Source organism: Aegilops tauschii, chromosome 5 (assembly GCF_002575655.3).
Source record: "Aegilops tauschii subsp. strangulata cultivar AL8/78 chromosome 5, Aet v6.0, whole genome shotgun sequence".
NCBI lineage: Eukaryota > Viridiplantae > Streptophyta > Magnoliopsida > Poales > Poaceae > Aegilops > Aegilops tauschii.
This window is the reverse complement of record NC_053039.3, coordinates 279,479,244-279,494,058: the sequence shown is the minus strand read 5'-3', so window position 1 is coordinate 279,494,058 and position 14,815 is coordinate 279,479,244. Positions and strand designations below refer to the sequence as shown.

The 14,815-nt window shown below is 47.6% G+C and overlaps 1 protein-coding gene across 1 annotated transcript; it reads right to left on the bottom strand.

Moving 5' to 3' along the window:
* Window positions 1-1,236: 1,236 nt before the first annotated feature.
* Window positions 1,237-3,118, bottom strand: LOC109786660 (GDSL esterase/lipase At2g04570). Its single transcript, XM_020345235.4, has 2 exons — window positions 2,047-3,118; window positions 1,237-1,641 (listed from the first exon to the last, which is right to left on the bottom strand). Exons 1-2 carry the CDS (start codon window positions 2,927-2,929, stop codon window positions 1,448-1,450), a joined length of 1,077 nt encoding a protein of 358 aa, XP_020200824.1. The 5' UTR covers window positions 2,930-3,118; the 3' UTR covers window positions 1,237-1,447.
* Between the last annotated feature and the right edge of the window lie 11,697 nt (window positions 3,119-14,815).

Here is a 14,815-nt window from a genome sequence, read left to right as displayed (position 1 = left end):
TATCTGCCCGGCAAGCTTTGTGGAGTTTGATGATGATAGCTTTCTCTTTCTTTTGCTTTTGTACGTGAGCAGTCGAGCTGTCATCCCTAACAACTAGGGTACTTCATTAAGTCTCATTAGAAGATACGATCAGGGCCTCCTTAACTTTGCTACTACCCAGAGTGAATGGGGTGATGGTACGCTTAAGCAGGTGATGCTATGCTAGATGTAGAAGAAAATGTGACATCCTTGTGCAGAAATGCAAGTCCTATGTTCATAAATAAAATTTATTAGCAATCAATTTCTGTGTGTGAATAAATAGAATTCATTGACCATAATGATAGCACTACTAATTTCTCTAGGCAGTGTGCGAAATTGTTGATATGAGCAAATCATGTTGGAAGTAGAGGTTTTTAAAAGAGTACAAACTGCCAAAAGAAAGAAAGGAAACACCTTGTTTCTCTAAATAAATAGTGTGTGGAATTTTTTGTATGAACAAAACATTATTGGAAGTAGAGATTCTGCCAAAAGAAAGAAAGAGAACACCTTGCAGGTTCAAGTTTTTGTACTTCAACTAGACGATTTCATGGGCAATGCATGTAATAGTAACTGAATTGTTTTGATAGGAGTAAGTCTCATAGTATCACCATGAAGATCGCGAAAAAAATCCCGAAGTATCCTTGATTTGTTGTTGGAGAAACTGTAATTTTCCTCAGAAAGAACATACTACTAGACTCTCAGTCCTCAGGTGCAGCCAGGCCGACGCTCCTATATCCATCACACGCAACAATCATCTCAACTCACTATGATTGACTTTAGATTCCACTATGAACTATATAGTGATGTATATAGACATATTTTAGAGTGTAGATTTACTCATTTGGCTTTGTATGTACTCCCTCCGTTTCAAAATAGATGACTCAATTTTGTACTAACTTTGTATTAAAGTTAGTACAAAGTTGAGTCATCTATTTTGGAACGGATGGAGTAGTTCATAGCGAAATCTTTAAAAAAAATTATATTTCTCTGTCCGAGAAAGCTTGTCTTTCATCAAGCTTTTTCGGACGGAGGGAGCGAGTATTTAGGAACGGAGGGAGTATATTCCAAAGCCAGCCTGAAGTCTGAGAATTGTTTTTTTTAGAGAAAGTCTGAGAATTGTTTGGTACATCAGATGTGAGCAGCAGCATCACATCAAAAACTCTCACAACGATATTTATATGGACTCGACTATTGTTTTTTTTCCGTCTTCGGATCATCTTATATTATAAAGCTGTCTTCTATAATAACATTACAAAACTGGCAAAAGGTTTCATTTACAGTCCATTGCGTACCACATGTACACATGGTCGATCGCCATGGATCAGTGTAACATGATGTCTCGTTTTCATAGAACATAAACACGCACACACAACATATACAGTCATCCCTCCATATATTGTCTACTCAACCGAGAAAACTGAACTGAAATTCAGAGAAATACATGAAGCGTGGTGTTCATGACTTTATCGGCAAGCATATTGTACATCCTCTCCGTGGGATGGATGGCGTCGAAGAAGACGTACTTGTCGGGGTTCGTGCATAGCAGCGAGGTGCTCAGGCTGCAGAAGTAGCCGGCCTCGAACATCCCCGTCCCGCAGCACCCTCGATCTGCGTTCTCAAAACCTGCGACATCATCATCAGAAATTAAATAAATTTGGACAGATAAAGTCACTACTACATGACCACTCAGAAATGTGAAAGGGGCTGCTAAGAGTCTAAGAATGTGTACAGTGAGAGAAACAAAAGTCTGAACGGACGTTAATTCAATGCATGATGATGCCACGCACTGTGCATGCAACAGGAGACAAGGCATGTGGCGCCCATGCCGTGCTTCTCGTTGCCGTGGTGCAGTGCTGTGCACTGTGCACCATTAATCGAAACGATCGAAGGGCGTGAATGCATCCTAGCTACTCACTCCTGTGCACCTGTGTGCTGGCTACGCAGAGAGCGAGCGAGCGAGCTCGGCCATGCATGCCAGAGTTGATCGGTTGTGCATGCATGGCCACGCCACGCGTACTATGCACGTACCGTAGTCGGAGGGCTTCCTGACGACGGCGTCGAGGACGTCGTAGGTGTCGGCGTAGACGAGGTGCAGGCCGGGGAGCTCCTTGTTGAGCTTGGGGACGACTGCCTGCTGCAGCTTGGCGTTGAAGCTCCGGGCGACGGCGTTGTACTCCTCGTTGCACTGCCCCGGGTCGCCGCGGTTGCCCATGCGCTCGGCGGGGAGGCAGCCCATGGGCGTGAGCCCCGTGAAGTCCATCTTCCTGCCGCCGAGCGCGTGCACGGCGCGGATGGACGACTCGGCGAGCCCCAGCAGGTACGCCTCGTACTCCGCCGCCGTGTACTGCATCCGGCGCTCCGGCAGGTTGTAGTAGTTCTCGATGAAGTCGTTGGTGCCGATGCTCCAGATGTAGAGCGCCTCGCGGATGATCTCCTCGCCCCGCGCGTCGCCCTTGGCCAGCTTAAGCCGCAGCTTGTACTCCTTGAAGTAGTCGAGCTGCTCCGCCATGGTGATCACGGACAGGATGCCGGCGGTGGCGTTGTCGAGGCCGGTGGAGGCGGACGCGAAGGAGACGCCCGCGGCGAGGTCGTCGATGGTGAGCGTGGTGTCGAGGTAGGCCGGGATGGAGGCCGGCAGGCCGAAGGCCTCGGAGATGAAGTCGGTGGCGAGGCGGCCGTTGGAGAAGCGGCCCGTGGGGTGGCCGTCCGCGAAGTCGAGCCCGTAGGGCCAGAAGTTGCTCCGCGCGATGGTCGGGATGAAGTTGTTGTTGCCCGTGTCCACCGAGGAGTCGCCGAACACGATGATCGCCGGCACCTTCCCGGCGGCCGCCACCGCCGGCCCCCCGCCGCCGCCGCCGCGCAGCACCAGGAGGAGGATCAGCCACGGCAGGCACCTGTGGAGCGACGACATTGATAGCTAGACTAGACAGGCCGATCGATCAATCTCGTTGGGAACGAACGAGCGATCTTTCTTTCTTGTTGCGAGCGTTTGGTGCAGGAGGTTGGTGTCTGCGTCGTCACGAGATTAAGGCGCCGAATGACCCTACTGTACCGAATATATGGACGCCTAAGCCTGACTGACTGGCTGCTCTATCGTATCGCGGGCGGCGACAGCATGTATATATGGTGGCACCGTGGTAGCGTGGTGTATGCGCGCGATGCCACGCCCGATGAGGCAACGCCCCCGAGAGCGATGTGCCGTTTTCAGGCCTTGAGGAGCTCGATAGGTTCAGCTGCATGTGAGGCGCTTAATTAATTCGGACCGCATTTAAATCGCTCGCCCGTTCGTTCCTCTGTGCGTGCCTTGCCTTCATGGAAAAGCGCGCGCGAGCAGAAGCAGCTGATGTATGTAGTAAAATGGCGCCGCTGCCCCTGCTTGCTGTACCACTACAATATTTATGGCCTCCCATTCTCATTTGCTTCCTACTTCCAAGGTCTCGATTCTTTTGACGTGCTAGTACTCACTCCCGTGTATTCCGTGGTTACAGTGTAGAGATACACCGTAGAATCACGTACTCGGAAGAGAGAGTAGTATGCTGTACAAAAAAAAAGCAGTATGCTGTACATCCGTAGTAGTATTCCCTTCCTCCTGCTGCATAGGGTGCCTAGTGAAAAGAGAGTAGCACCTTCAGGAAATCAGGATGAAATAGTTTCTTCAGGTTGAAAAAACAGACTTTCCAGAGTTCATCACCACATCAGGTGAGTCAACCCACGGTGCCTTGTGTCTCTCCAATGCGCGGAGAGGTATTTTCATTTTTCCATTAGTATTGATCTAGGCCGAGGCGGGACTGGCGTCGGTCCTATTCGGAGACGAGGTTGGTGAATTTAACGCGCCAACATCCCCGTGGGAGGAGCATGTCGCGTCTGCTCGCTGAAGCTATTGCAGTCCTTGATGGAGCCACACGCCTGAGGATTCCAGTCCAGTCGTGCAGACGTGGAAAGAGGCACTTTCCTTCGCTCGGGATCGGAAAGTATCCCCAATCTTAGCAGAGATCAAGGGGCTCAGTAGAGGTTTTCTTGCTTTTATTTAGAATAGACTTGACTCTGTCACATCTTGATTTGTGCTAATCAGGCATCCTATGAGGATCGCCTTGGAATGTGGGTGGGTACACCACCTAATAGCCTGCTGACTTGCATAATTCATGATTGTAAATCCACTCACCATGGACTAAAATAAAAGAGTTCTTGTTCTATCTGCAAGAAAAATTAAGGCCACCAATTGGGTTTAAATATGAAATTCAGACGAACACGACAAGCCAAGGCTTCGCTGAAAAAAAAATCGGGCAACTGTCGGCACGGGGCTGCCGCTGCATATTAGGAAGCGTGGCAAGCCCAATGTCTCGATGGCGATAGGAGTGGCAGTCTGGCTGCAAAATCGCGTGGTCTGCCAACAAGTGCGGTTAAGTAAGCGCAACGTTTGTTGATGGAGAAGCTGGGTCTTATTGTGTCGGAGGAGGAGACCTCACAAGACAGCCTCAAGCTATATGCGGCTTTGTTCAAGGACCTGCTGCCGCCGGAGCAGATCGTTGCTCTTGCTGTGTTGTTCGCCATCCAATTGCCGGAGGAGCTCATCATGGTGGAGGCGGGGCTGTGAATCCACAGTCGTGTATCGGTGGTTCCCGTGGGCTTGGCTTATGTTAGAAATCAACGCACACTTCTTAGTGTGGAATGTGCGCGGTGTTAATAACCCGGCGCGATGGGCAGTGGTCCATGACGTGACTAGGGAAGCCGCTGCATCCGTAGTTGCTATGGTGGAATCCAAGCTTGATATTGTAACCTCACAACTCTTGATGAGAATTCTCGGTTTGGAGCACGGTGACTTTATTGCATTGCCGGGGGTGGGCACGGCCGGGGGCATCATCGTGGCCTGGCGTGCGAGGGATGTTAAGGTCCTTGCAACCGGGGTGGATACATTCTCTGTGTCCATATTGCTAGAGTTGTCGAATGGGGATAGTTGGTGGCTCTCTGTGGTGTATGGCCCCACGGATGAGAGATTGAGACATGATTTTCTTCAAGAGCTTAGGCTCCCGCGGGCAAGTTGTGTATGGTCATGGTGCATCGCGGGAAGATTTCAACATCACCTTGAACGCGGAGAATACAAACAATGTACGTATCAACCGACTTGCAATGATGGATTCAGGCAGTTGGTTAATAACCTTGAGCTCTCTGAGGTGCCTCTCATTGGTCGGCGTTTCACGTGGAACAATGAGCGTTAGAGCCCCACGCTCGTCAAGTTGGATCGTTGGTTTCACTCGCTCGAGTGGGAGGAAGCGCATCCTCATAGTTTGCTGGTGGCTCAGGCTACGCCCATGCCGGACCATTGTCCAGTGGTGTTGAGCACTAATGTTTGCATCCTCGCTCAATGGCGGTTCTAATTCCAAAGTTTTTGGACCAAACTTCCGGGTTTCATGGCAGAGGTGGAGAGGGCTTGGACTGCTCCCGTGTTTGGGATCGAGAAGATGGTGGTTCTTTAAAAAAGCTTGCTACAGTGGCTAAAGGTCTCAACCGATGGAGTGCCTTTTTGGTGGATAACATTCGCGAGCAGCTTATGTTGGACAACGAGATTATGCTGAGGCTAGACTAGAGACAAGATGAGAGAGATCTCAGCACCCAGGAAAGATGGTCCAGGGCTAATCTCAAGCTGAAGTGCTTGGGCTTGGCATCATTGCAGCACACTATCGCCCGTCAAAAATTGTGCATAAAAAATCTGAATGAGGGGGATGCGTGGCCAAGAGGCATCGTCGCAAGATCATGTTGAAGCCGCGAAGGGCACGGTTCTTTGCACAGATTAGGAGGGTATGGAACAAATGGCCTACGACCACTTCGTGCAGATCCTCGGGATAGTGGAGGAGAAGGATTACTTGATCAACTTTGCCGAGCTAGATCTAACCACAAAGGATATTTCGGACCTAGAAGAGGCAGTGATGTAGGACGAAGTGTGGGAGGTTGTAAAATCCTTGCTGGCGGATAGGGCCGCGGGCCCGGATGGGTTCACGGTGCAGTTTTACGAAGTGTCCTGGGATATCATTAAGGTGGATGTAGTGGATGTTGGGGAATATAGCAGAAATTCAAAATTTTCTACGCATCACCAAGATCAATCTATGGAGTAATCTAGCAACGAGGGGAAGGAGAGTGCATCTACATACCCTTGTAGATCGCGATGTGGAAGCGTTGCAAGAACGCGGATGAGGGAGTCGTACTCGTAGCGATTCAGATCGCGGTTGATTCCGATCTGAGCACCGAAGAACGGTGCCTCCGCGTTCAACACACGTGCAACCCGGTGACGTCTCACACGCCTTGATCCAGCAAGGAGAGAGGGAGAGGTTGGGGAAGACTCCATCCAGCAGCAGCACGACGGTGTGGTGGTGATGGAGGAGCGTGGCAATCCCGCAGGGCTTCGCCAAGCACCGCGGGAGAGGAGGAGGAGGGAGAGGGGTAGGGCTGCGCCGAAAGAGAGACGTTCTTATGTGTTGGGCAGCCCCTAGACCTCAACTATATATAGGGGGGATGGGGCTGCGCCCCCTCTAGGGTTCCCACCCCAAGGGGGGGCGGCCAGCCCTAGATCCCATCCAAGGGGTGCGGCCAAGGGGAGGAGAGGGGGGGGGGGGGCGCCACTAGGGTGGGCCTTAAGGCCCATCTGGACCTAGGGTTTGCCCCCTCCCACTCTCCCATGCGCCTTGGGCCTTGGTGGGGGGGCGCACCAGCCCACCTGGGGCTGATCCCCTCCCACACTTGGCCCACGCAGCCTCCTGGGGCTGGTGGCCCCACTTGGTGGACCCCCGGGACCCTCCCGGTGGTCCCGGTACATTACCGATATCACCCGAAACTTTTCCGGTGACCAAAACAGGACTTCCCATATATAAATCTTTACCTCCGGACCATTCCGGAACTCCTCGTGACGTCCGGGATCTCATCCGGGACTCCGAACAACATTCGGTAACCACGTATATCTTTTCCCTATAACCCTAGCGTCATCGAACCTTAAGTGTGTAGACCCTACGGGTTCGGGAACCATGCAGACATGACCGAGACGTTCTCCGGTCAATAACCAACAGCGGGATCTGGATACCCATATTGGCTCCCACATGTTCCACGATGATCTCATCGGATGAACCACGATGTCGGGGATTCAATCAATCCCGTATACAATTCCCTTTGTCTATCGGTATGTTACTTGCCCGAGATTCGATCGTCGGTATTCCTATACCTTGTTCAATCTCGTTACTGGCAAGTCTCTTTACTCGTTCCATAACTCACATCATCCCGTGATCAACTCCTTGGTCACATTGTGCACATTATGATGATGTCCTACCGAGTGGGCCCAGAGATACCTCTCCGTTTACACGGAGTGACAAATCCCAGTCTCGATTCGTGCCAACCCAACAGACACTTTCGGAGATACCTGTAGTGCACCTTTATAGCCACCCAGTTACGTTGTGACGTTTGGTACACCCAAAGCATTCCTACGGTATCCGAGAGTTGCACAATCTCATGGTCTAAGGAAATGATACTTGACATTAGAAAAGCTCTAAGCAAACGAACTACACGATCTTTGTGCTAGGCTTAGGATTGGGTCTTGTCCATCACATCATTCTCCTAATGATGTGATCCCGTTATCAACGACATCCAATGTCCATGGTCAGGAAACCGTAACCATCTATTGATCAACGAGCTAGTCAACTAGAGGCTTACTAGGGACATGGTGTTGTCTATGTATCCACACATGTATCTGAGTTTCCTATCAATACAATTCTAGCATGGATAATAAACGATTATCATGAACAAGGAAATATAATAATAACCTATTTATTATTGCCTCTAGGGCATATTTCCAACAGTCTCCCACTTGCACTAGAGTCAATAATCTAGTCCACATCACTATGTGATTAACACTCATAGGTCACATCACCATGTGACCAACATCCAAAGAGTTTACTAGAGTCAACAATCTAGTTCACATCATTATGTGATTAACACTCAATGAGTTCTGGTTTGATCATGTTATGCTTGTGAGAGAGGTTATTAGTCAACGGGTCTGAACCTTTCAGATCCGTGTGTGCTTTACGAATATCTATGTCATCTTGTGGATGCTACCACGCGCTATTTGGAGCCATTTCAAATAATTGCTCTACTATACGATTCCGGTTTACTACTCAGAGTCATCCGGATTAGTGTCAAAGTTCGCATCGACGTAACCCTTTACGACGAACTCCTTTTCACCTCCATAATCGAGAAAATTCCTTAGTCCACTAGATACTAAGGATAAGTTCGACCGCTATCATGTGATCCATTCCCGGATCACTATTGTACCCCTTGACCTACTCATGGCAAGGCACACTCCATGTGCGGTACACAGCATAGCATACTATAGAGCCTACGTCTGAAGCATAGGGGACGACCTTCGTCCTTTCTCTCTCTTCTGCTGTGGTCAGGTCTTGAGTCTTACTCAATACTCACACCTTGTAACACAGCCAAGAACTCCTTCTTTGCTGATCTATTTTGAACTCTTTCAAAATCATGCCAAGTGTGCGTTCTTTGAAAGTATCATCAGGCATCTTGATCTATCTCTATAGATCTTGATGCCCAATATGTAAGCAGCTTTATCCAGGTCTTCCTTTGAAAAACTCCTTTCAAACAACCCTTTATGCTTTCCAGAAATTTTACATCATTTCGGATCAACAATATGTCATTCACATATACTTATCAGAAATGTTGTAGCGCTCCCACTCACTTTATTGTAAATACAAGTTTCTAACAAACTTTGTATAAACCCAAAAACTTTGATCACTCCATCAAAGCGTATATTCTGACTCCGAGATGCTTGCTCTTAGTCCATGGAAGGATCGTTGGAGCTAGCATACCTTTTAGCATCCTTAGGATCGACAAAACCTTTCTGATTGTATCTCATACAACCTTTCCTTACGAAAACTGGTAAGGAAACTTGTTTTGACATCCATCTGCCAGATTTCATAAATGCAGCTAATGCTAACATGATTCCGACGGACTTTAAGCATCGCTACGGATGAGAAAATCTCATCGTAGTCAACTCCTTGAACTTGTGGAAATACTCTTTGCCACAAGTCGAGCTTCATAGACGGTAACATTACCGTCCACGTCCGTCTTCTTCTCAAGGATCCATTTATCTCGGATTTCATGGCTTCTAACCATTTGTCAGAATATGGGCCCACCATCGCTTCTCCATAGCTCGTAGGTTCAGTATTATCCAACATCATGATATCTCAGACAGGATCACGTACCACTCTGAAGTAGCACGCATCCTCGTCGTCCTACGAGGTTTGGTGGTGACTTGATCCGAAGTTTCATGATCACTATCATAAGCTTCCACTTCAATTGGTATAGGTGCCATAGGAACAACTTCCTGTGCCCTGCTACACACTAGTTGAAATGACGGTTCAACAACCTTATCAAGTCTCCACCATCCTCCCACTCAATTCTTTCGAGAGAAACTTTTCCTCGAGACAGGACTTGTTTCTAGAAACAATTACTTTTGCTTCCAGATCTGAAATAGGAGGTATACCCAACTGTTTTTAGGTATTCTATGAAGATGTATTTATCCGCTTTGGGTTCAAGCTTATCAGCCTGAAACCTTTTCACATAAGCTTCGCAGCCCCAAACTTTTAAGAAACGACAACTTAGGTGTCTCTAAACGGTGTCGTCTCAACGGAATTGCGTGGTGCCCCTTTTAAAGTGAATGCGGTTGTCTCTAATGCCTAACCCATAAACGATAGTGGTAATTCGATAAGAGACATCATGGTATGCACCATATCCAATAGGGTGCAGTTATGATGTTCGGACACACCATCACACTATGGTGTTCCAGGCGGTATTAATTGTGAAACACTTTCCACAATGTCTTAATTGTGTGCCAAACTCGTAACTCAGATACTCATCTCTATGATCATATCACAGACATTTTATCCTCTTGTCACGACGATCTTCAACTTCACTCTGAAATTACTTGAACCTTTCAATAATTCAGACTTGTGTTTCATCAAGTAAATACACTCAGCATCTACTCAAATCATCTGTGAAGTAAGAACATAACGATATCCACTGCATGCCTCAGCACTCATTGGACTGCATACATCAAAATGTATTACTTCCAATAAGTTGCTCTCTTGTTCCATCTTACTGAAAATGAGGCCTTTCAGTCATCTTGCCCATGTGGTATGATTTACATGTCTCAAGTGATTCAAAATCAAGTGAGTCCAAACAATCCATCTGCATGGAGTTTTTTCATGCATATATACCAATAGACATGGTTCGCATGTCTCAATCTTTTCAAAAACGAGTGAGTTCAAAGATCCATCTACATGGAGCTTCTTCATGCGTTTTATCACAATATGACTCAAATAGCAGTGCCACAAGTATGTGGTACTATCATTACTTTTGGCATGAACATGTGTATCACTACGATCGAGATTCAATGAACCATTTATTTTTAGGTGCAAGACCATTGAAGATATTATTCAAATAAAAAGAGTAACCATTATTCTCCTTAAATGAATGACCGTATTGCGATAAACATAATCCAATCATGTTTATGCTCAACGCAAACACCAATCTCGATGGTAGAGGGAGCATGCGATGCTTGATCACATCAACCTTGGAAACACTTCCAACACACATCGTCATCTCACCTTTAGCTAGTCTCCGTTTATTCCGCAGCTTTTATTTCGAGTTACTAACACTTAGCAACCGAACCGGTATCTAATACCCTGGTGCTGCTAGGAGTACTAGTAAAGTACACATTCATATAACGTATATCCAATATACTTCTGTCGACCTTGCCTGCCTTCTCATCTACCAAGTATCTAGGGTAGTACTGCTTCAGTGACCGTCCCCTCATTACAGAAGCACTTAGTCTCGGGTTTGGGTTCAACCTTGGGATTCTTCACTAGAGCAGCAAATGATTTGCTGTTTCATGAAGTATCCCTTTTGCCCTTGCCCTTCTAGAAACTAGTGGTTTTACTAACCATCAACAATTGATGCTCCTTCTTGATTTCTACTTTCGCGGTGTCAAACATCGCGAATAGCTCAAGGATCATCATATCTATCCCTGATATGTTATAGTTCATCACGAAGCTCTACTAGCTTGGTGGCAGTGACTATAGAGAACCATCACTATCTCATCTGGGAGATTAACTCCCACTTGATTCAAGTGATTGTAGTACTCAGACAATCTGAGCACATGCTCAACGATTGAGCTTTTCTCCCTTAGTTTGCAGGCTTAAGAAACTTATCAGAGGTCTCATACCTCTTGACGTGGGCACTAGTCCGAAATCCCAATTTCAGTCTTCGGAACATCTCATATGTTCTGCGACGTTTCAAAAACCGTCTTTGGTGCCACAATTCTAAACCGTTAGCATTACGCACTGAACTATCACGTAGTCATCAAAACGTGTATGTCAGATGTTCCGCAACATCTACAGACGACGCTGAGGTTCAGCACACCGAGCGGTGCATCAAGGACATAAGCCTTCTGTGCAGCAATGAGGACAATCCTCAGTTCACGGACCCAGTCCGCATAATTGCTACTACCAACTTTCAACTAAATTTTCTCTAGGAACATATCTTAAATAGTAGAACTAAAGCGCAAGCTATGACATAATTTGCAAAGACCTTTTTGACTATGTTCATGATAATGAAGTTCATCTGATTATGAACTCCCACTCAGATAGACATCCCTCTAGTCATCTAAGTGATACATGATCCGAGTCAAACTAGGCCGTGTCCGATCATCACGTGAGACGGACTAGTCATCATCGGTGAACATCTCCATGTTGATCGTATCTACTATACGACTCATGTTCGATCTTTCGATCTCTTGTGTTCCGAGGCCATGTCTGTACATGCTAGGCTCGTCAAGTCAACCTAAGTGTTTTGCATGTGTTTCGAGGCCATGTCTGTACATGCTAGGCTCGTCAACACCCGTTGTATTCGAACGTTAGAATCTATCACACCCGATCATCACGTGGTGCTTCGAAACAACGAACCTTCGCAACGGTGCACAGTTAGGGGAAACACTTTCTTGAAATTATTATAAGGAATCATCTTACTTACTACCGTCGTTCTAAGCAAATAAGATGCATATACATGATAAACATCACATGCAATCAAATAGTGACATGATATGACCAATATCATTTTGCTCCTTTGATCTCCATCTTCGGGGCACCATGATCATCTTTGTCACCGGCATGACACCATGATCTCCATCATTGTGTCTTCATGAAGTTGTCACGCCAACGATTACTTCTACTTCTATGGCTAACGCGCTTAGCAATAAAGTAAAGTAATTTACATGGCGTTATTCAATGACACGCAGGTCATACAAAAATAAAGACAACTCCTATGGCTCCTGCCGGTTGTCATACTCATCGACTTGCAAGTCGTGATTCCTATTACAAGAATATGATCAATCTCATACATCACATATATCATTCATCACATCTTCTGGCCATATCACATCACATAGCACATGCTGCAAAAACAAGTTAGACGTCCTCTAATTGTTGTTGCAAGTTTTTTACGTGGCTTGTATAGGTTTCTAGCAAGAACGTTTCTTACCTACGTAAAACCACAACGTGATATGCCAATTTCTATTTACCCTTCATAAGGACCCTTTTCGTCGAATCCGTTCCGACTAAAGTGGGAGAGACAGACACCCGCTAGCCACCTTATGCAACTAGTGCATGTCAGTCGGTGGAACCTGTCTCACGTAAGCGTACGTGTAAGGTCGGTCCGGGCCGCTTCATCCCACAATGCCGCCGAAACAAGATAAGACTAGTAGCGGCAAGAAGAATTGGAAACATCGACGCCCACAACTACTTTGTGTTCTACTCGTGCATAGAAACTACGCATAGACCTAGCTCATGATGCCACTGTTGGGGAACGTAGCAGAAATTCAAAATTTTCTACGCATCACCAAGATCAATCTATGGAGTAATCTAGCAACGAGGGGAAGGAGAGTGCATCTACATACCCTTGTAGATCGCGATGCGGAAGCGTTGCAAGAACGCGGATGAGGGAGTCGTACTCGTAGCGATTCAGATCGCGGTTGATTCCGATCTGAGCACCGAAGAACGGTGCCTCCGCGTTCAACACACGTGCAGCCCGGTGACGTCTCCCACGCCTTGATCCAGCAAGGAGAGAGGGAGAGGTTGGGGAAGACTCCATCCAGCAGCAGCACGACGGCGTGGTGGTGATGGAGGAGCGTGGCAATCCCGCAGGGCTTCGCCAAGCACCGCGGGAGAGGAGGAGGAGGGAGAGGGGTAGGGCTGCGCCGAAAGAGAGACGTTCTTATGTGTTGGGCAGCCCCTAGACCTCAACTATATATAGGGGGGGATGGGGCTATGCCCCCTCTAGGGTTCCCACCCCAAGGGGGGGCGGCCAGCCCTAGATCCCATCCAAGGGGTGCGGCCAAGGGGAGGAGAGGGGGGGGGGGCGCCACTAGGGTGGGCCTTAAGGTCCATCTGAACCTAGGGTTTGCCCCCTCCCACTCTCCCATGCGCCTTGGGCCTTGGTGGGGGGCGCACCAGCCCACCTGGGGCTGGTCCCCTCCCACACTTGGCCCACGCAGCCTCCTGGGGCTGGTGGCCCCACTTGGTGGACCCCCGGGACCCTCCCGGTGGTCCCGGTACATTACCGATATCACCCGAAACTTTTCCGGTGACCAAAACAGGACTTCCCATATATAAATCTTTACCTCCGGACCATTCCGGAACTCCTCGTGACGTCCGGGATCTCATCCGGGACTCCGAACAACATTTGGTAACCACGTATATCTTTTCCCTATAACCCTAGCGTCATCGAACCTTAAGTGTGTAGACCCTACGGGTTCGGGAACCATGCAGACATGACCGAGACGTTCTCCGGTCAATAACCAACAGCGGGATCTGGATACCCATGTTGGCTCCCACATGTTCCACGATGATCTCATCGGATGAACCACGATGTCGGGGATTCAATCAATCCCGTATACAATTCCCTTTGTCTATCGGTATGTTACTTGCCCGAGATTCGATCGTCGGTATTCCTATACCTTGTTCAATCTCGTTACCGGCAAGTCTCTTTACTCGTTCCGTAACTCACATCATCCCGTGATCAACTCCTTGGTCACATTGTGCACATTATGATGATGTCCTACCGAGTGGGCCCAGAGATACCTCTCCGTTTACACGGAGTGACAAATCCCAGTCTCGGTTCGTGCCAACCCAACAGACACTTTCGGAGATACCTGTAGTGCACCTTTATAGCCACCCAGTTACGTTGTGACGTTTGGTACACCCAAAGCATTCCTACGGTATCCGGGAGTTGCACAATCTCATGGTCTAAGGAAATGATACTTGACATTAGAAAAGCTCTGAGCAAACGAACTACACGATCTTTGTGCTAGGCTTAGGATTGGGTCTTGTCCATCACATCATTCTCCTAATGATGTGATCCCGTTATCAACGACATCCAATGTCCATGGTCAGGAAACCGTAACCATCTATTGATCAATGAGCTAGTCAACTAGAGGCTTACTAGGGACATGGTGTTGTCTATGTATCCACACATGTATCTGAGTTTCCTATCAATACAATTCTAGCATGGATAATAAACGATTATCATGAACAAGGAAATATAATAATAACCTATTTATTATTGCCTCTAGGGCATATTTCCAACAGTGGAGGCTATACAACAATTCTTCTATGAAGACAATCAAAGCTTTGAGCTTCTAAAGGAGGTGCTCATCATCTTACTACCAAATAAAGGAGTGGTGGACATT